Source organism: Idiotropiscis lumnitzeri, chromosome 14 (assembly GCF_059441095.1).
Source record: "Idiotropiscis lumnitzeri isolate Australia: NSW breed Sydney's pygmy pipehorse chromosome 14, RoL_Ilum_1.0, whole genome shotgun sequence".
NCBI lineage: Eukaryota > Metazoa > Chordata > Actinopteri > Syngnathiformes > Syngnathidae > Idiotropiscis > Idiotropiscis lumnitzeri.
Genome location: NC_142404.1, coordinates 19212381 through 19232825, shown reverse-complemented (window position 1 = coordinate 19232825; position 20445 = coordinate 19212381). Strand labels below are relative to the sequence as shown.

The 20445-nt window shown below is 42.7% G+C and overlaps 2 protein-coding genes and 1 non-coding gene across 3 annotated transcripts; all 3 read right to left on the bottom strand.

Annotated features, from left to right (window-relative positions):
• Positions 1-450: 450 nt before the first annotated feature.
• Positions 451-4373, bottom strand: nabp1a (nucleic acid binding protein 1a). Its single transcript, XM_088315849.1, has 6 exons — positions 3476-4373; positions 2461-2599; positions 2318-2389; positions 1799-1883; positions 1355-1424; positions 451-1212 (listed from the first exon to the last, which is right to left on the bottom strand). The coding sequence occupies exons 1-6, from the start codon at positions 3567-3569 to the stop codon at positions 989-991; spliced, it is 684 nt and encodes a 227-aa protein (XP_088171975.1). The 5' UTR covers positions 3570-4373; the 3' UTR covers positions 451-988.
• Positions 4374-4795: 422 nt separating this feature from the next.
• trnas-cga (transfer RNA serine (anticodon CGA)) lies at positions 4796-4878 on the bottom strand. Its single transcript has one exon. It is a non-coding gene; the product is annotated as a tRNA-Ser (tRNA).
• A 638-nt stretch (positions 4879-5516) lies between these two features.
• LOC148323901 (caveolae-associated protein 2-like) lies at positions 5517-20208 on the bottom strand. Its single transcript, XM_088314830.1, has 2 exons — positions 19522-20208; positions 5517-9030 (listed from the first exon to the last, which is right to left on the bottom strand). Exons 1-2 carry the CDS (start codon positions 20089-20091, stop codon positions 8203-8205), a joined length of 1398 nt encoding a protein of 465 aa, XP_088170956.1. The 5' UTR covers positions 20092-20208; the 3' UTR covers positions 5517-8202.
• Positions 20209-20445: the final 237 nt, after the last annotated feature.

The following is a 20445-nucleotide window of genomic DNA, read 5'->3' as shown; positions in this document are numbered from 1 at the left end:
TTTCAAGCACATGATTCCGGGCTGACCGCCGTGCTTGAGGAAGTTTCTCTTGCAACTCATGACCGACACTTGTGTGTGACATGACACGTGCTGGACGTCAGATTTCCTTTCTTGCTTCTCATGTGCTGCAGACATGACGACAGCACCTTTTTGTTGCAATTGGACGACATTCGTCTATTAACTTTTTTTTTTTTTTTTACCCCATTGGGTTCAGTTTGTAAAAGATGCATGGAAGACGTCATTTTAAATGTTCAGTACATGAGAATATAATTTTTTTAAATATGAGATGCTTGGTGCAACAAACATTAAGCAACATTGAGGTAATATATTTTGTAATTCACAGAGCACACTTATTGACGTGTGAGACTGCAACGGGAAGTAAATATCCTGTCAGAATTTGGTGTCATTAAAATAAGAATTTTAAAAAAGGAAAAAAAAACAAGACCAACATGTTTTATAACTGTTGTAAAATTTATTTGGTGAACTCTCTGCCAAACTTGAAGTGGTCCCACTTGTATGATGGTTCAATCGTGACTGGCGGAAATCGGTAATTTGGAACTACAAAGGTAAAAAAAAACTCCTCAACAGAATTCATCTGCTCCTTGTGACCCCTTTTGCAGTCAATTCAGATGCCGTTCGGTTGTGATCAATGTGACACGCTATTTAAACAAAAGTCTGTTTTGATTTTATGACAATGACAAAATGGGAGAAGAAAGTGCACTGAGTGTTCAAGTAGGGTGTAAAATGCGCCAGATTTTTACAAGGGACAGGAGGCGTATGCGAACATTTCGCGGGTTGCTCGAGAAGACCGGAGTGGAGGCGATCCAAAAGCCGAACCGCAGACTGGCAAGCGATTTAAGGACACAATCTCAACTGTATTAAAGACCGATTCAGCTACTCTACATGTGACTGTGACAGCAGTCAACATTTAGTTGAACCCAAGTGAGGTTAAAAAGAGGTCGGGACGATGTCGAGGGACCCCCCCAGTTCATCTTTTGGCACGTCGCGGGTCCCTGCCATTGCTAATGCTAACTGACGACTTGGCCCCAGCAGACGGGGGTCCGGCCGCAGAAGACTGAGCTGCGCCGTTCCCGGGCGACCGGCCATTTGGCCGCCCGAACGCAGAGTCGCGGGCGCCGCCTGCTGCAGGGCCGCCACTGCCGCTGCCGTTGTTGTTGTTGTTGTTGGAAAATGGCGGCATGGAGCCATTACCTGTGTCATGAGAAAGGGATTGTCATATTAGTTCGAAGTTAGTAAGAAAAAAAAAAAAAAAAACTTTAGCACATTGAAGCTGCTGTGCAGCCACCAACAATGTAGAAGTCATAAAAGGATTTTTTTGTACAGTCCTACTCACCCGGTGCAGCTGGTGTACCTGAATTCTGATTGGGAGGAGAGTTTCCCCTTTGATTCTGGTCAGGTTTTCCCTGTTGGCCAAAGACAAAGCAAGTTTATTTATACAGCACGTTTTATCGACATGACAATTCAAAGTACTACACATTAAACATTAAAAACATTGCAGTGAGACAAACAAAATGTTAAGATTCTACAAAAATCAACTAAATTAATTTGATTAAAGTGACCAAGGCAAATAGCTCGTTTCAAATCATCTGCAGCATGACCACAAGTTTGCTTCTTTAAGAACTCAACGACTAAACTGGACAGTTTAAAGGAGGACAATAAATTACTCTTGTGGACTGGCATCTTGTTTTGATCTATTTTGTTGCAGTACTATTTGTGATTGTCGCACTTAGAATCCCTCCAAGGCAAATTCAATTTGAAGTTTACTGTGTTCACTCACCGACTTGTTTTGCTGGTTTGTTTGAGCAAGCAGCTCCGGATTTGCCTCACTGAAATTGGGCACTTCCGAATAGACCATGCAAAATCTGGAAGGGACAAGGAATCGCGCCTTAAAGGTCACATTCAGCAGCCAAAAAAAGCAGTAAAAGATCGGTTTCACACAGCGCCATTCAAAGGGGTCCCAAAACGGGGCAGACAGTCGATCGCTTTTAACTTCATTTGTATAGTTCAGGACAAGAAAATTCATTTACACACAAAGTGTGTGTTAAGCCTCAAATAGCATTCATCATCCAAAATGTTGATGTCGTCTGACATTTGTGTTAAAATGTCAACATTCCAAAAAGGACTCATTGGGCTGCACTAAAAACAAATGCAAGCAAGTCTTTGGAAAGAAACAATTTAAAAGTGTGACAACTTCAGTATCGTCTCATATTGACTACTTTTACCACGCAAAATAGACAAGTTGTTCTTTGCCGTGTGGCTCCCAAACGTTGCTCAGGAGATGACTGTTGTTACTCACTCTCCGATCTTCTGCAGATCACCACCTCTTCCAGTGTAAAGTGTCAGGCAGCCTTTCCATATGGATGCATAGCTAAACACACAGAAGACATGCATTTACATTCCAATTTGCAGCATTTTGTGATCAAATGGTTCCTTGCTTACCCTCTGGTGAGTTTGATGATGTCACCAGGCTGAATGAGACTGCCCAGCTCGTCCCAAACGGAGATGGCGATGCTGCCGCTTTTGTCCGCCACCTTGCACGATCGCACTTCGTGACCATCTTTGGTCTTGGTCACTCGTCCTAGTTCAACAAAATCATTACAAGGAGTTTTTAGTGGGCGGGGTTCTTGCCTTTACGGTGGTTGCGTCATACCATGTTTCAAGGTTACGAACGGCACAGTGGAATGAGAACACAGTCGAGGCATTTTCTGGGTTCCCATTTGTTTATGGGCGTATTTGCCATTACTATTAATTGTAATTTTCACATTTGTATGTCGCAAACATTGTGTACTTCACTAGTTTGGACAGTGGCGTAAGAACACATGGTCACCAAGTTACCGCCATACTTTTCTCAAGTTCATGGACATGTGTTGTTCAAATGTTTGTTTACTGTAATTAGATTATGAAAGGTGCACAATGTCCCAAATAAAAATATATGTAGAGCAGCAAATGAATACATTTCCAACGTGTTTTTTGTTTGTTTTATATTTATGGTATACTGGTGTTGCTTTTTTTCCCTTCAGACCAGTTGAATGTAATATTGATTTTTTCTAGTGCAAGATGGCATAAGAATTGCTCACCACCAAGCAAAAGAATGCGCTGCACTGTTTTCATTTGACTGTACGACATTGTTATTCACACAAATATTTACTGTAATTTTAACTTTCTACTGCTGTAGTGTAGGTTAGTTATACTTAAAGCCTACAACTAATTTGTATACAAATATACTGCTTTTCATCCAAATATTTACTGCTATCGTGATTTTTCTTCTTACGTGTGCTTTTTAGCCGAACAATTTCGAGTTACGTCACTACGCTACGTTACCGTGGGAAATAAACGTCGTAAAATGAGGATCTTCCGTCACTTGACAAGACGCCTGCCCCTTTAAGCGCACAAGCGATGCGAGCAAAAGGACATTCAAGAGCCACCGTGCGGGCTAATACTTTATAACACTTACCTATTTCCAAAACGATGAATACAATATTGAGGTTTTTCGAGCCGGGCTTGACGTCTTTAATCAAGAAGACCGCCTCGGTCGATGGCGCTGCCATTGTCCGGGTCGATGGAAGCGAGCGAGCGAGCGAGCAAGCAAGCACCACACAAGACTTGCCCGGCTACGTTAGCATTAGCTCCGCTAGCATATTAGCTTGGGAAATGCCAAGCACTCAGCGCTCGTTTGTGTACACAAATACCTATTTGGAGTTCAAACACAAACGCTGGTCACAAGAGCGAAATGAAAATAAATCTACCTTCAAATTATAGCGGCGATCGCTCGGCTGCTAACGTCAACTAGACGCTGGTAGCTGGCTTTGAATACTAGTAGCTTTGTTGTTAGCTACTTTCTTTCATTTTCCGAGTCGGATTTCTTTTCGTGGTTGGCGTCAACGAGAGCTGGTTTAGTCATAAATGTAAATTTTTTAAGAAAAATGCTCGGCTCGATTAAGAGTTGGTTACTGTTTAGCACCGCCGTACTACATTGAACATGAAACTACCGGGTTGAAAAATCCCAAGTCCTGAGTCAAAAAAAATGTTGCCTATGAGGCTCGTAGTTGTTAAATTAATTTTGAAGCCACGCTATTTAAAAAAATAATGAAACAAAACTATAATTCACACGACACTAACCAACCGCATTTCCTTTGTGTTGCCTCTTCTGAGTGCAAGCAACCGCGTTGTTAAAATAAGTGTGTCGAAGCGGTATGTGTCTCTATCAATGAGCAGCCGGCTAAAGTTGACAGTAGTTCGGAATATATGGCCTCGCTAAGTTTTAATGTCTAGATAAACGTGTAGAAAATACGCAGCAGAAGAGCTAAGCAAGTTTTGGGGAGCCACAGACAAGCATGCTTCCACTATGCTTCGGGACGTCGTACGTCACACAACGCTGCCGGGTATTTATACACTTTGGAATTTTCCATTGTCCTTATTCAGAGGGGGTGGGAGTGTCGAAATATTTTTTTTTCTCCTCGTGTCCAGTCGAAAGACCCAATGTTACTCCGGTTACAGTGTTACAAGATGTTTAATAGTGAAATTAGTACACTGCAAATTCATAGCACGCAGTTGTCTTTGTAAAAAAAAAAAATGATGTAGGTGGTTCTTACCCAAGGACCCGAACGCTTCAACCAACCACAGCACAGTACACGGTGTCGACACAAAGCAAACGTCGCTAAGTTTCTCCTTGGCTTGTATAACACCAAATATTATCTACTTTATCACTTTAACACTTAACTTGTGTTTAAAATATCAAAGTGGTACATGCGACGCGCCTAAAAATGGCACATGACGTCACGAACAGGATTCGAACCTGTGCGGGGAAACCCCATTGGATTTCGAGTCCAACGCCTTAAACCTCTCGGCCACCGTGACAGACAGACACGAGGTGGGAAAATGTTTTTTTATCTGTTTATATACGTCGTGTACAAGTGAATTATTTGATGAATTTAATGTAAATAAATATATAGTATTCCATGGAAGAAGTATATCGTTTGGGCAAATCGTGCAGCATGTTCGGGAGGCGCTGTCGTCCCGTCGACGCAAGAGGGAGACACACACCGCTATTCAAATAACTCGCTTCAACTACAACGTGTCATATTAACTCGCAAAACGTTTTAACCGTGTTCTTGTGGTTTATATCCAAGGCTTGAGTTACTAAATCACATTGAAAATTCAAGCAAATGTTACTGACGAAGGAAAGCTCTCTTTTCCATGACGAATTCGACATGATATGGCAGGAGTGTCAAGATGCAGTCCTGGAGGGCCGCTTCCCTGCATGTTTTCAATCCCTCCCGGCTGCAACCCACCTGATTCAAATGATCAGCTCATCAGGTCAGGAAAGCTTGAGAAGTATCCTGCTCATTTGAATCAGGTGTGTTGCAGCCGGCAGAGACGGAAAACATGCAGGAAAGTGGCCCTCCACGACTGAGTTTGACACCCATGTTATGGCCTTGGCAAAAGAAGTTATTTATGCACCTGAAAAAATGTGCGAAGATGACAAATGAAAGCCGTGTGTTTTATTCCTTTATTGATGCAAACAATGCTAAACATTAACAAGATGTTAGTGAGTTCACGACTGGTGTGAGGGAAACGTCTTTGGTTGATGTGGTTTCCCACTCGCTGAACTACTGTCCAGTGAAGGTAGAAAAACACCACTACCTTACGTATATATATTTTTTTAATTTCTAACTGAGTAAGTCAAGAACAAAGATTAAGAAGTCTTGTTTCCAGATCAAAAGTAGGGCAACATTCAGAAAGAATTTATACTGTTTTTATTATTTAAATTCAAGCAATGACAGTAAAGTTAATTCAAGGATGAGAAGCAGAGAATTTTACTTTCACCAATTGTACAGAGAAAAGTGTTACATCTTAGTTGAATCATTTAAGAAGAAAATGCGTATAACTATAATTATATTCAATAGGAAAAAAAAGTTGAATACCATGTATTGCTGCAAGTCTAACCCATTCAATATCCGATGAGCAAACAGAAATACAATTTAAGGAGATATTGCGCTCCCCCCAACCTCCACAACTAAAAAGAGTTTGCAGGTGTCTTAGTAAAAGTTCTGACATTTTCCGCTCAAAATATGTAAATGATAAAGAATTACAGCACATTTAACATCCGCTCGTCAGACTCTGGTTAAAAATGCTTTCTGCTCGAAATTGCTTTGTTTTGGGTGGATGTTTCTGTTTCATGCATTTATTACCGTGACAACTTTGAGAGGCGCTAAGGCATTGCGGCAATGTGAGCGTTGCTCACTGTTGCCAAACTAAGCCACTTTGCAAACGCCCTAAGAATGTTTTTCAGACCAGTAACAAATGATGTGACTTTTAGAGGCTCCCTCCAGAGCAGAAAGCTCACCTTGACTCAGTGTCCAGTTGTCCCAACTCAGAGGTTGTGGGTGCGATCCCTGGCCCATGTGGAAGTGTCTTTAAGTAAGATAATGAAATCCCCAGTTGCTGCGCCATCAGTAGGTGAATGTGAATCGGTGCGGGGTGCCTCAATTGGTGGCAAAAGAACTGTACAATGAAAGTCCAAAACCGTTTACCTCTCCCTATCCAGACTGCACATAAATTGCGCAAAGCCACCACTGGCTCATTTAAACATGGCCCACAAACCCCAAAAAGCCAGCAGCCATAATGGTTTGATTCTATTTTCTCTTGTAGAAGCAGCACTTTCTGCAAATAGACTTTGTCAAGCAGCAGACACTTTGCCAAACACGAATACCCACCACCTGCATGTCAACAGCTTATCCACATGTTATGTAAAAAGACACGTTTTCAGAAATACAGTTGGTCACTAACAAAATATTCACTTTTCTTGTGTAATTTAACAATCATTTCATGTACACCAAGTCAAATTTCCAGAATATTCCCCCTTGGTTCATTTTGAAACTGGCATGGGAGCTTGCAGAAGAAAAGAGGCATGTTTGACTATGGGTCTTATCTAGAAAAATCACAGGAATCCGTTCCTTCAGGAGTGCAATTACTCATACCAGCTTGTGCACGTTGCAGACGCTGCAGGAGTTTGCTGTTGCATGTCACCGCAGGAGAGGCAGTCAGCTAACAGATAAGGTAAAAACATTTTCATTCCACCCGGTCGCAAACCATCACTCAAGATTCTTATGCAGAACTTTGTTTTGTCAGTATTCTAATTCCCGTGTTGAAGCGTTAGTGTGTAATTACGACATTCACCAGTGTTGCAAACTGGCTACCGATATTAAATCCTGCAACAGTACCGCAAACATACTTGGATCGTTAGATCCTGAGACCAGTACTGTTAAAATTGGCCGCATATTCCCTAGAAAACTGCATAACCAGCCTGGAAAAGCGAGCCCTGGATCCCCATTCTTGCGGTTGCATAACCTGGCAACATGCTACCTCAATAGTTTTGTTGCCAAAGATTTACTCGTTTTCAGATTGAGAAAAAAAAACGAAGCCAGAACAAAGGCTGTTTTTCAGTAGAGTGACAGACGAGCCCAGCGAGAGGGAGATACCTGGACCAGTGCCTAGGAGATGTGCGGCCGTCCAACTTGGGAGCGCCGGTTGATGGCACAGTTTTCAAGAAGCATCTCTTTGCACGACATTTGAACGTGACCTTCGCGATATACCGGGCAGATTTCGAGCTAGAATCTGATCACCGTCAGTCAAGGTTCAATTATAAGATGTCTCTAAGATTATTCTGAACCTTCTTTGATCGGGCCCGGCCATCATAAATATTAAAACCGTTCAATATTTCCGATAGTAAATCCGCGTGTGTAGCCAATTGCGTACTCCGTGATTGTGTTGTGAATCGATTGAAAATTAGGAAGCAACCTGAAACTTGAGCTGTTGGACGACACAACTAATGAGCCACGTTCATGTTACTAACAAACGACAAGAATCATTTTGCAACCATGATGTACAGAAATTACCCGACAGTTATCCTAACTTCTTCTATTTCTTCTTCTTTTACGTTAAATCCCCTCCTATCGCAGTTTGCTATTCACAAATTCACAAATTCCTTTGAACATAACCTCCCTTTTTCGCTCTTTCTGCAAACTTCCCAAAAGGCTACAAAATGGCGACCAAGCCCTGTCTAAAAAGGAAAGTAGGACCATTGGTCCAAAGAAGTATATTTGGACCAAGTGTACTACTGATCACTCGGAGAAACGTTTTACTCCAACTGCGTGAATGTCGGAAAACAAAGAGCAGTGCTTAAGACATTTGCTGTACGGCAACAGTTTCCGTAGCTGCCGTCAAGGACTGCTTCTCTTCATTATTATGAGCCTCCTCTGCTTCTTCATCTTCCTCCTCATCTTTATCCTCACCAACGTCGTCGTCACGCTCCGGGACGGCGAGACCAGCAGAACGCTTGCCATTTATTTCGCACTGGATGATCGGCGTGTCTCCGTTGATTGCCAGCTCCGCCTTCACGCCGTCCTCGGTGGACTGGCTCAGCATTTGTTGACTCTTCTGTGCAACTTCCTCGTCCAATGCGATATCCCCGGCTGAGCATTCCAGCGTTGCGATCTCCACGTGGGCCTGTTCCCCAGAGGCCTGGTCTTGCGAAGGACCCTCGCCATCTCGGACTTTCTTGACGTTGAACGTCATGGGAGATACCTTGAATGTGGAGCTTTTAGCAGAAGGGCTCTTGGGGTGGGTGGGACTGAGGGTCTTTATGATCTTTTCGCGCTTTTCCGGCGGCACAATCTTGGTGGTGATCTGTGCCATCTTCTTCTCGATGCTCTGGCGCGAGAAAGCCTTCTTGAGGCTGTCGACCTTCTTCAGACTGGAGCGCTTGAACTTGTCAGACCTTCGCTCAAACAAATGGGAGCTCCCCCCCGCAGCTCCGCACTCCAGCACTTCTCCGTCCGCTCTGTCAACTGACAGATCTTCATCCGAAGAAAGGCTGATGGTCTGGAGACCATCAACGGAGCTGGCAATGGACATGTTGTGCTGAGTGGATTCTGCATCATACTGGCTTGGTTGTGGAGTCTTGAGTGAATCTTTGACCAACACACTGGCGGGTATCTCATTGTCTTCCTGTGAAGACAAAACAAAAGACGATTACAAAACACTCAAGAACTTTTGTTGAAAAATAAAATTACTGGGTGAAAAGAGTCCTGATGGTTGTCTGAAAATTGCGCGAACCGCATATTTCCCCTGGAGGTCTGGAGAGGATGTCATAGAACAACTGTTACATATGAAACTATGCTTCTATGAGTCTCGAATGACCGCCAGAGCGTCCGGTCACTCCAAATCTTTGTGTTTGCATGAATAGATTCTGATGGACGGTCTTCTCGGTGCCGTGGGCTTTAATACGCCCTGAGTCATCCGGGGTCACTAATGACATTTGATCATATTCATTCTCATCCTCAAAAAAGGTCATGAGAGTTGCAGTGAGTTGTTGTGAATGCACAGATTTAAAGACGCTAACAGTGTTAGCATCAGACATGCACAAATCTGCGCACTAAAGTATGAAGTTGACTGTTTGGAGCTAACTCTAACCTGTATCAAAAAGCCAAATTTGACATTGACCCCGTGGTATATGGCTATACCGTCGCTCTCTTATGTGAGACAGGCTATTACAAATGGATGTCTGTGAATGTCTCGGTTCAGTTGATGCAGTTGTGAACCGAGATCTCGATCACTGTGGAATCATGAACCTAAGGTGTGCCAATTGAAGAACGTTACTACCCAAAGATTTATCTCCTTCGATCCGTGTCAGTCTGTCCATCAATGCACGCAAAAACTCATTTACCTCAAGGTGGGACAAGTAACATCACGGTCATCAAACAAACCTAAAGAAATTGTTGTTGCCGTTTGTACGAATGAAGAATGCAGGGCAGCTTGCAAAACATTCTCGGAGTGCTTAAAGGTGACAGGATGCCAAAGGTTCTTAAGAAAGCGTGCAATGCGCCTTTCACGGGGCATTATTAACCCCCTCTCAAAGACCGGGTGGACCAGATGATCTGGAAGTCTCTTGGTTCATACACAATTGTTATTCGACAGCTACTCCAAAATCAGCAGTGTCGAAAGACAACAAAGAAAAACCCCTGACAGTGGTCGTGTCTCATTCATTATATTGCTTTTCCTGTTTCCTTTAATTTACATCTTTGAAATTGTGTGATCACTGATTTAGAATCTCTTCCAAGTAATACCTTACGCCATAAGACGACGCATATTCACCATAATGCACGATTCTGCGGCCAAGATGGACAAATACAGAAGGAGGAATGACTTGACTTGTCATGATGACCGTAAGAGACTGTTTTCTGAACAATTCCTTGATTCCTTGATGATAAATGGTCCAAGAATGTTTTGTCCTATTACAGGTGGACAATGAGTAGTATGGAAAAAATGTTTTACTGATGTATAACTTAAATCGCAGGTTTCGAAGGACTAATGGGATATTTTTCATTCTTTTATGAATCCATCAATTCCGTTAACAACATAATATTTGATACAAAGTTTTATAATACATTATTTAAAAAATAAAAATGTACCTTTAGGTATATAAATAAATTGGTTAGTTACTTATTATTTTAATGTTGTTACGGTTTGCTTTACCTTGCTCTTTTTTGCTTATTCTGTATCGTTGGGCACCGGTTGGTCGTCTGGCACTTGGAAGCCCAACATTTGAATTGAGCTTCAAAAAACAGATACTCATCAGCGACTCAAATGAGATGTGACGTGACATGGCCATGCATGCCTCTTTTATCTTTGGGATTTAATGAGCAGACATGTTGATCATCGGACATTTTTAGAAACACTTCCATCAAAAATAATTTCATGTGACAACACGTTTGTTGTGCCGCCGCCGCGCTCGTTACGTAAAGTGTGGCAAGATTTTTGATGGCGATTTGTGATGCAGAAGTGTCGTTGAATGAATGGCAAGTGAAGCCAAGTGAGCGAACGCTTATGTAAGAGTCTTCATATCTTGTACCATTCAAATGGAACTGATCAGGGTGGGACAGGACAGGACAGGACAGAGTTGAATCAAACTGAACAAACTCAGAGGAGCACTTGCTACTTTTTGACGGAATGACCCTAAATGCCAGTGGTAGAATCGAATAAAAACATGATCAAATGGACAGTTGGGCATAAGGAAGTCATGCCAGAGTATTACACAATACAACCACAAAAGAAAACAAAATAAGGACACACCTGTTGATGTCACCGTTTCCACTACAAAAAAACATTAGGAAGCCAGATTTTCAGGTTAAGAACCAACTCAGTTTAGGAGATAGAATAAGTGAGAGTGGCATGAAAGAGGCGCTCCCACACGAGATGTACTTGAAAGGGGGACTTCGGGAAATGACGTGAGGCGGTCTAGGACCCAAATGCAGCGCATCAAACCTCCATTACAGCTTTAATATCAACGATTAAGTCACTTCATACCTCGGACACGGAACAGTCAACTTCACTGTTGGAAATTGGGCCAAAGTCCGAAATCCACAGAATGCGGGTCCTGGATGACCACACTTCATGGTTGTCTCAATCCACAATTGACAGTGAACAGGATAAAAAACTCAAACTTTGTTGCCTTGGAGCAGAAGTCCACAAGCGCCGCAGGGACAGGCAAACAAACGTATTAGGGCAGAACTTGTGGTCCAAAGTGGAAGGCATGGGGTAGCGTTGTAGCGGCTCGCATGGTTGACGGTCAAGTCATCAACAAAATCTGAAATAGTTGGCCGTGGCTGATTGGCAGAGGTGTTTATTGGAACTCCCTACCTCAGAATTTTAGAAATAAAAATCTTGTACATTATTAGGACACCTCGGAACTGTTTTTATGTGCCGAGAGATCCGTCTGATCAGTGAGAAAATCAGGATACACCAACGTGACATACAGCATTTGCTTATAAGGCTATAAGCAAATGCTGTATGTCACGTTGGTGTATCCTGTTCACATGCAGGAAGTCCCTTTCCAAGGTCATCCTGACATGCTTGCGGCGCGTCAGTGGAAGGAAACGGTCAGAGAGACAAAGGAAATGGAATGATACCGTATGTCCTGTCCAACATTCATGAAGTCACCAGTCCAATAAATGCAAATATTTTGCACGATGGATTACAAAAAAACTAAAACATTCCTTGACATTTCCTGTTATTGTTTTTGCCAATCACTTTTAGTTTTCATCTCTCAATGCGCCTGAACTGATAGCGGCAGTACCGTACAAATCACTGAATGTAATCGTTCCCATTGTTTGTAGGGAGCACATTTTTTGATAAGGCCAACAGAAATTGTCACCATGTTTACTGCATGAAGTGGCTGTTGCGTAAGAGCGTCTATAGATAAACCCGGGAAGTCATCATGTTATCTGACATGTTTTATTTGGGTGGGCTGTTCTTGCCCAAAGTGGAAATGAGAAGGAAAATCCTTTTTGTTTCCTTTTTTCCTTGCATGGATGTCACAGCGCTGTTAGGAGCATTTGGATGAGAGATTTCACGCAAAGACTAAAGCAAAGAATGTTCATCAGCAGTTAAAAAAATAAGATTAAAAAAAACTCCTGATAGCTTCACACGTGAGCTTCAAATTGGGGCCAATTCCCTTCATTCAAAGTCAAAGGGGGCTTTGATTTGTGCTTTCAAAGCACAATGGACAACTTTTTGTTCAATTTTGAGCTTAGAGACTCCATCAGACGTTTCCGAGTATCCTGTTATGATTGATGCATCCACCCGCGTTTGTTTAAATTTGAGAAACAAGTGTGGTCGTTCATTTTTTTCTCAACATGCGAGGGGCGCTACTGAGCGGCTAAAAGTGTGTTCATGGACAGGACCGCTAAATTGCAAAAAAAAATTCCCAGGGCAGATCGATCCGAAATGGGGAAATAAATCTCCCAAATTCAGTTCGCCACAAGAGGGCTCCCTTAAGTATCGGTGGCTGATATCGGCAGCCTCGCGACGACCCGATAATTTGAAATAAGGCCAGTATGGTCCTGATATCGATACCTGGTATTCCTCCTTAATTTTTAACTGGTCGAGTTTTCCGCTGTGGTGTAACCAACATTAAAACTAGAGAGATGTCTGTTGGTGTAAAAACAAATCAATTTTCTCTGTTTTGCAGGACGTACTACTGAATGATTTAGGGGGAGACCAAAATTGCAGGGCCACAGAAAAGCAATTCGTTCATTCGTCAAAAGAATAATAATCATTTCTTTAGCTCGTAGCATGGCTTCACAAATCAGAGAAATCTCATCCTCTAAACTTCAAAATGAGGAAGACATTTTGATGTAACTGGAAGCAAGTAGTCTGTGGTCATACTTGCGACATCACTCCGAGTTCATGAAAACACCAAAGTGCCATAATGTCACCCGCGTAATTGTCACGTTCAACCGTTGTGTCATTATCGTCTTTACTGGCTCAACATGCAAAATATGCACAGTATGTCTCCTTAGCAGTTCCAGAGAACGGATGATGAATACTTGCTGGCGTGTTTGAAGTGCAAAGACCTTCTTATCTTTATGTAACTTTGTCTCATGAACGTGGGACATTTTTGGAATGCTACCTTTTCAAGTTCAACCTCTATCTTGTTCTACTTGTATAGCTACTGTATTGTTTTTAAATTATGCTTATTATTCACGTAATGTATACTCAGGAAATAATTGGCTGTTCACGTGTATCTGAATTGTCTCCGGTTGTGTTGCGGGTCAAATTGACCCGAGAAATAAAATACAAAAAATAAGTTCAAACTAGGTACATAAAATATAAAGAATGTTTATTCTGATTTCCAAGACCCCAACCACCAAAATGCACAAGTAGTGACATAAACAATGTTTATTTTTTTTCTCGTATATTTGGATAATTAAAACAGCCTTGGGTCAAATTGACCCGGGAAATGTTCCAATCTACCAACAGTCAGTATCTGACTCATTATTTGCTTGGAATAGCGTTGGCTGCGACTGTCGTAAAGATTTCAGCTGTGGCACACTTGCGGCTTTTGCGTGGATGGATGTTGGACTTTTGTGGGTGAGGTTGGTGAACACACCTGTTTGCACCTCTGTTTGGTCAACTGTCAATGACTGATGGAATGTAAACATGCAATTGTGAGTGAGCTGTCCATCTTGTCATATTCAAATCTTTGTTTTAAAAAAAATCCTTTAATTGGATTGCTCAAAGTGTAATTTGAGTCATTTTGTGACTGAGCCAGTGGTCACATGTTTGCCAATGCACTCAATGTTTTAAAGGGAATAGCATTATCACGCAGCTTTTCTATTAATTAGTGCGTAATAGAATGATGGCAGCCCGATTATTAGTCCAGAACGCCAATGTGACTCAAACCGAAACAAAAGATTCTTAAAAAGATTATGAAAAACTGACTTTTCTAATTGCTTGTACTGTCGAGGAATGTGGTTGGCTAGAATAAGAATCGCTTTGTTGTCTTTGTACCTAATAGTGCAATGGAGCGGAAGAGACAAAAAAAATTTCAGAGAAACATATATAAATAAGCACTAGCGAAGAAATTCAGAAGAGTCGCTTCTTAAACGCCCCGTTTTGACAGACGAATAGAAAACAAAATAAAAATCAGTGTTCACTTCAGATTAGCGACTCATTTGGCGGTTTGTTGTTGAATCATTAATTCCATGAGTGGAAATGTTTGTGTTTCTCTGCAGACTCTCCGGTGTGGCGACATCCTAGCCTGGGTCATCAAGGTAACGAAGGCCCACAGTGAGGTAGGTTCACCCACACCAGGGGTCTTCAATCCTGTCCTGCCCGTTTTCCATTTGCCTGGTGCAACACACCTGAACGATCGTTATCAAGTTTTTGCAAACCTTGCTGATTATCTGATCATTTGAATCAGCTGCATCAGGTATGAGTTGGAAAACCTGCAGGACACAGGCCCCCGAGGAACAGGATTGAGGACCCCTGACCTACACGAACCTTGTCATGACTTGTTTATCCCTCAAAGAACAGCCCCTGCCCCCAAAACTAATTCATTTCCAAAACATTTGTCATGTGAGTCTCCGTTAAGATGTTAATCGGTGTCAAATACAAGAAAGTCCTTTCACTGCAATTTAATCAGTGACTCATCTGCGCCTCGTTCACCTTTTCGTGTCTGATCTTGTCAAAGCAGCCTAAGGTGGAGCGTTTCAAAAAAACGGGTGCGGTACCGTCAACGATGTTGGGATCAGTCATGTGCAAAACCTCACCACTCGGTAGATGAGTTTGCGTGGTTCCACTTTTCAGTACACAGGTTATAAAGGAATTATAATTTCAAGAGTTCTCGCAAAAGAAAAAAGCAAAATAGAAAGGCCCAGCAAGGTTGATTTTCTTTTATCATTACTAACATGGTTTGGTCTCACCACTTTTCACCCGTTTCCGTGATGTCTGTGTCCCTTCTCATCTCAAACCTATTTCATGTGTACAGGTTATGAGTGAAATTAACTGTGGAAAAAGTTCAAAAACTTCGTGGCATTTGAACAAACCCACTTGTTGTGTGTAGCCTCCAGCACTTACAAACAAAAAAGTAAAGAAAAAAGGAAGAGCGGCAGTAATTACGGCCCTCATTAGTCCTCATTATGTAAGAGAATGCAGTAAAGCAGCAGAGGGCATTGTCATTTTTTTTTTTACATTTTTTTTTTGACCGAGTGCAGTCAACAGCGCACCGGTGATGCTTTCTACGTAGTACACTGGGGCCCTCTGTCTTTCCACTTCAGCGGGCACGTACAGGGTGACAAGTGTTCTCGATCCATTTTGCGAAGCGGCAGAGGCGGTGGGAGAAGGGGGGCGGGGGAGGCCCTCGGGCATAAATGTGATGCAGGGATTTCAAAGTAGCGGTAGCGTGTCACTTGGGTTTGCATGTAGCTTCAGGACACGTGAACTTGTCAGAACGGCCCATGAAAGTTTTCACATCCCACTGCTATTACATTACAATATTCATTTTCTGAGAAATAATTACTTTTTTACGCTCATAACAATTGTCATTGTATTTTGAAAAATTAAATGATAAATTTTCTTTATATGTTTACTAATGTACCTATGGAGCGCAATTACGGTAAAAGAAGGCTTACTTTTCTCCTGGAACTTTGCTTCTTTTAGCGCATCATATGTCAATTTCAAATGTGGCGTGCAGTGGTCAAAATTAGCAACATTTCATTTCATTGGAAAAAAAAAAGCAATAAATCTAATCCCAATTGAACCCAATGTCGGCCCGGTTTTGGCCCATGGGCCGCACGTTTGAAACCCCTCATCTACGCCAACGAGCGTTATCAAATTCAAGTGTGGCTTCAGGTCATGTGACACGACCAAACAATTTGACGACTCACAACGGCCGTAGTAAAAGCTGAGCAGCCCACTGGAGATGAACAAACGGCAATCTTCTCGCTTAAATCTTCACCCGCAGGCTTGCCAAGTCTCATTTCATGCGCTGTAACTGCATACGCCTGACCCAAGAATAAAAGCGATTGGGTAACACGCACAGTTGCACGCTCACACACGCACACACCTGGCCTACAAAGCTCATCAACCCACCCTTTTAACTCATTCACTGCCAGCATCTGTAAAATAAATTGACGTATATACCCGTCAATGGCAATGAATGAGTTAAGAAATGTACGATCAAACCAAAATAATTGCTAAGACAAAGAGCTTTCCTAAACGTGAATTTATTCTTTCATATGTTTGTGTGTATTCTTTTTTATTCATTGACCTCATTCAATAATTAGTTAATTGTTCAGTAATAATGGTGTGAAAAAAAATTACATGTAAAAAAGATACATTCATTTGAATGAGTAATTGGTAAATTATCATTTATATTTATACAAAATTAGGAGTCATTCAAATGATAAAATAAATCATTTAATAGTTGAGCAAACTTTTTCTTTTCGTATTTCTGTCCATTTATGTCATAAAATAATTAGTTTGATTTAATTTATTTGATAAACTGATTTTATTTAATAAAGTCATTTACATGCACATTTAACTACTAATAACCATGATGTCATTATAACAAATTAAAATGATTCAAAAAATATTAACAATGCACTAGTTCTGCATGCACATTTGAACATTTTAATTTGACGTCAGCAACAGTCGGATCGCCCTTTAGCCGTCTGTCCGTTTTCAAGCTCAATTAATTCCTTAAGCACAAACATTTGCCCGCTCCTGCTATCCAGTAACCAAAAATTGAACGCCAACCAACATGAGTCACTCAAAAAGCAACAGTCGCTCCCTTCTCAGTTCAATAAAAATTGATCCTTGGCCGCCAGCAAACAAAGCAAACTGGAGTGGTGCGCTCCTGGCACCTGCTGCACCTCAACAACAGAGCCGTGGTACCTGGGAAACCAGATAACCAAGATGGTTAAGAGCTCTCAGTGGCTCCGGCTGTGTCAACAACATCAACACACACACTCCGTTTCCCTTCCCGGGCATGCACTTGTGTGCACTTGCTCAAACCACGCACGTTTATTCATGGGAACTCATTCCGGTATTTTTAAGTGCACACGATATGTTTGGTGGAGTGCAAGTTCATCTGCCTGAAATGTGAAAAGAAGGCGCCATTTTGAATTGTAAAAAGTTCCCAGGGGTCTTCTCTGGCATTATTACGTTACGTACACGGAGGTTAAACACAACCCAACATTTAACATCGGCTTGTCACGCTGTGGTTGGAATCGTTCAGTCTCATTTATATGCCGGGCATGTTACCATGACAACCGAGGCAAGTGCATTTTCCGACGCGTCATACGACTAAAATTAAAAAAAAAAAAAAAGTGAGGAGCAATGAAATCTGCTGACTTTCATGGCGTTATTGGTGACTTGACGAGAGCGGGCGATGCTCACCACTCTGCGTCCAAACTGCAGATGAATGGCGCTTGCGCACTTAATCATCAACGGGGAAACGCCCACAAGTTAATCACTTAATCAGTCGCTAAACCAATACACATCATCTGTTCGTGGATTTTTGTGAGTGACACATGCAGCAGACAACCACAAATACCAACTTTTTCTTGATATCGACATCTTGCTTGAACACTCAAAAAAATGCTCCTCATTTTCGTCCTTTCCGTTGCCCATTTTTGGGACAAGTCTCGTTGAGCAGCTGTCTCGAGTTACCCCGAACGGCAAAGCCGTCTGAAAGCCGACTGTCTGTCCATCTGAATCGCTGCAGGCTGAAAGCAGATCCGGTGGGAGCCCGAGAGCCTTCCTCTATTATCCCGCGACGCACCATTCCCAGACACACCCTTTTTCTTACCCTCCGCTGAGAGCTGCGTACCTTTTCATAGCACTAATGTTCACGCTAACCAGCAAGAGAGTGTACAGGGGGTCAAAATTCACGATTCCATATATTCATTTTTCGTGGTCTTTTGATGACAACTCAAGAAGACACACAATGGCGTCAAAATAAATTGGAAAATAGGAATTGGTGTAAAGGAAGTATGTCAAAGTAATACATCTTGAATAAGGAACTAAAATCTTTGCATGTTGTGGGGGACTTCAGTTTTGCCTGGGTTGTTCGGAGGCGTTACGGAGAGTCTTACGCAAACAAATTTTCAAAAACTAAATCATCTGCATTGAAACTTCTAAATTTTTAAGGGAATGTTCAAAGATAAGGTTTTGTGGTATATTTATGCCATATGCGGCTGCAATTAAGAGCAATTTTAATAATTAATTTGTAGGGTTTTTTTGTGATTTATTGATGGATCAGATCCCAAACCGTTTCAATTTTAATTTTAATCATCACAAACATAACTTGATCATAATTCTAGCACTGGCTAGGTCGAGATCCCTCCCGGCGAGCGAGCCTGCGCTGCATACAACAAGCAAACACTGTAAATATTGTTTTAGTCTTTAGCGTGTTTGAGACGATCGTCACATTCATTAGTCAGTTCAGTTCCACAGTTTCCTGCTCGACAAGTTTTGAACAGCTCGGAAGCACGTTAAATGGCGCTCGCCTGCAATTTGTTTTGCGCCAGAACCAAGTTAGACTGGAAGGCAATCGGAAAAACATTCAAATTTCAATGCAAAGAGGCACAACCGCGGGATAAACGACAGTTGGCGTGTGAGTTTCGTATTATGAGAGAGAATTCTTTCAGTCCTGTGATTTCGAAATCTTGTACCTCAAATTGCACTGAACTGTCACAAAAAATAGACTTAATTTTTTTACAAAAAATCAACCTTTACTCATCCAAAAAATGCTAGTGGCATTAATTAGTCCAGTAATTACACTTTATGATACTAAAATATTTTTCATTTTGTTATGCTTTTCTTCATTTTGTGTACTTTATGTCTTCATTTAAAATGTAACAAATTAATTTGGGGGTGGGGGAGATTAATGTTTCAATTTGAGTGGGAAAAGTTGATTTGACAGACCGGTTGCAAATAAGAATCTTTGAGTAATTGACGCCCTACAGATACGGCAAGATGGTGGCAAAGCACTACTTTTATGATAGGCAGCGCTTTCTCATCGAAGCTCCTCCCATTTACATCAACTTAGTTTCTCGTCAAAGGTACGATTAATGAGATTACGCTACAGGCTGGGAGACTTTCCCAGCTAATAATGATGCAAATCTCGTCCGCTGAATGTCTCTTGACGCTCACCTGGAAGATGAGGACTTTGAAGTGGTTCCTCTTGAGCAGGTGGCTGTGGTTGGCCTCCAGCTTCTTCACCTGCACCGCCTGCTTGTCCAAACGCTCGCGCACCTCCTTCAGGTGGCCGCTGACCTTGCGCGAGCGCTCCAGCAGCTTGCACACGCTGTTGGAGGTGCCCACGTGCGTTTTGGACAGGCGGCTTACGTCGCCCTGCACCAGCCGCACGGCGCCTTCCAGGTCGGCCTGCTTCTGCTCCATGCGCTGCTGGTTGTCCTGCACCGCCTCCATCATGTTGACCAGCTTGTCCAGCAGGGCCACCACGGTGATGGCGCTCACCTGGCCCCGGTCCACCGGGCTCCCCGGGGCGGCGGCCGAGGGGCTGGTGGGACTCTTCAGACCCAGTCGGGCCAGGGTGCCGGTCTGGGTGGGGGAGGGCTGGGCGGGCGACGGGCTGAAGCTCGGGATGAGGATCTCGACGTTCTCGGGCCCGGGTTCGGGCTCGGGCACGGTGTGGGTGCTGCCCGTCACGCTGCTGGTCTCGGCGTGCGATGCGTCTGCGCGGGGGGCCTCTTCTTCCATGGTTGCACAGGTGGTGAGGTCCTTGGAGCGACGTGACAAGCTCCTGTAGTGAGGAGGAGTGAACTTTGTGAGTGACTTAGCTCGGCATCCACGCCCCGCTCGGTCTCGGTCTCTCCCTCTCCCTCGGCACACAAGCACAAACATGCTGTGAACTTTCAAAACACCTCCCCCGCCAGCCAAAGGGAGGGGCTCGGTTGCTATAGTAACCTGCAGGCCTTGCCCTCCTGACAGAGGCGAGTCGCCCTTATGTGCTTGCTTGTCGTGTTGTTCATGTAAGACCAACCACTCCAGTTTAGTTTGTGCTCATCAACATTTGCAAACTATGTGCTAATTAGAGCCTGACTTTGTGGTGCC

Bases quoted from the DNA above. Each gene is read 5' to 3' on its own strand.
- nabp1a (XM_088315849.1), bottom strand. From the start codon at position 3,569: ATGGCAGCGCCATCGACCGAGGCGGTCTTCTTGATTAAAGACGTCAAG. The intron at 2,390-2,460 runs GTAAGCAAGGAA...CTGTGTGTTTAG, and splicing joins ATCATCAAACTCACCAGAGG to CTATGCATCCATATGGAAAG. The intron at 1,213-1,354 runs GTGAGTAGGACT...CTCATGACACAG, and splicing joins AGGTACACCAGCTGCACCGG to GTAATGGCTCCATGCCGCCA.
- LOC148323901 (XM_088314830.1), bottom strand. From the start codon at position 20,091: ATGGAAGAAGAGGCCCCCCGCGCAGACGCATCGCACGCCGAGACCAGC. The intron at 9,031-19,521 runs GTGAGCGTCAAG...TTGTCTTCACAG, and splicing joins TCAAAGTCCTCATCTTCCAG to GAAGACAATGAGATACCCGC.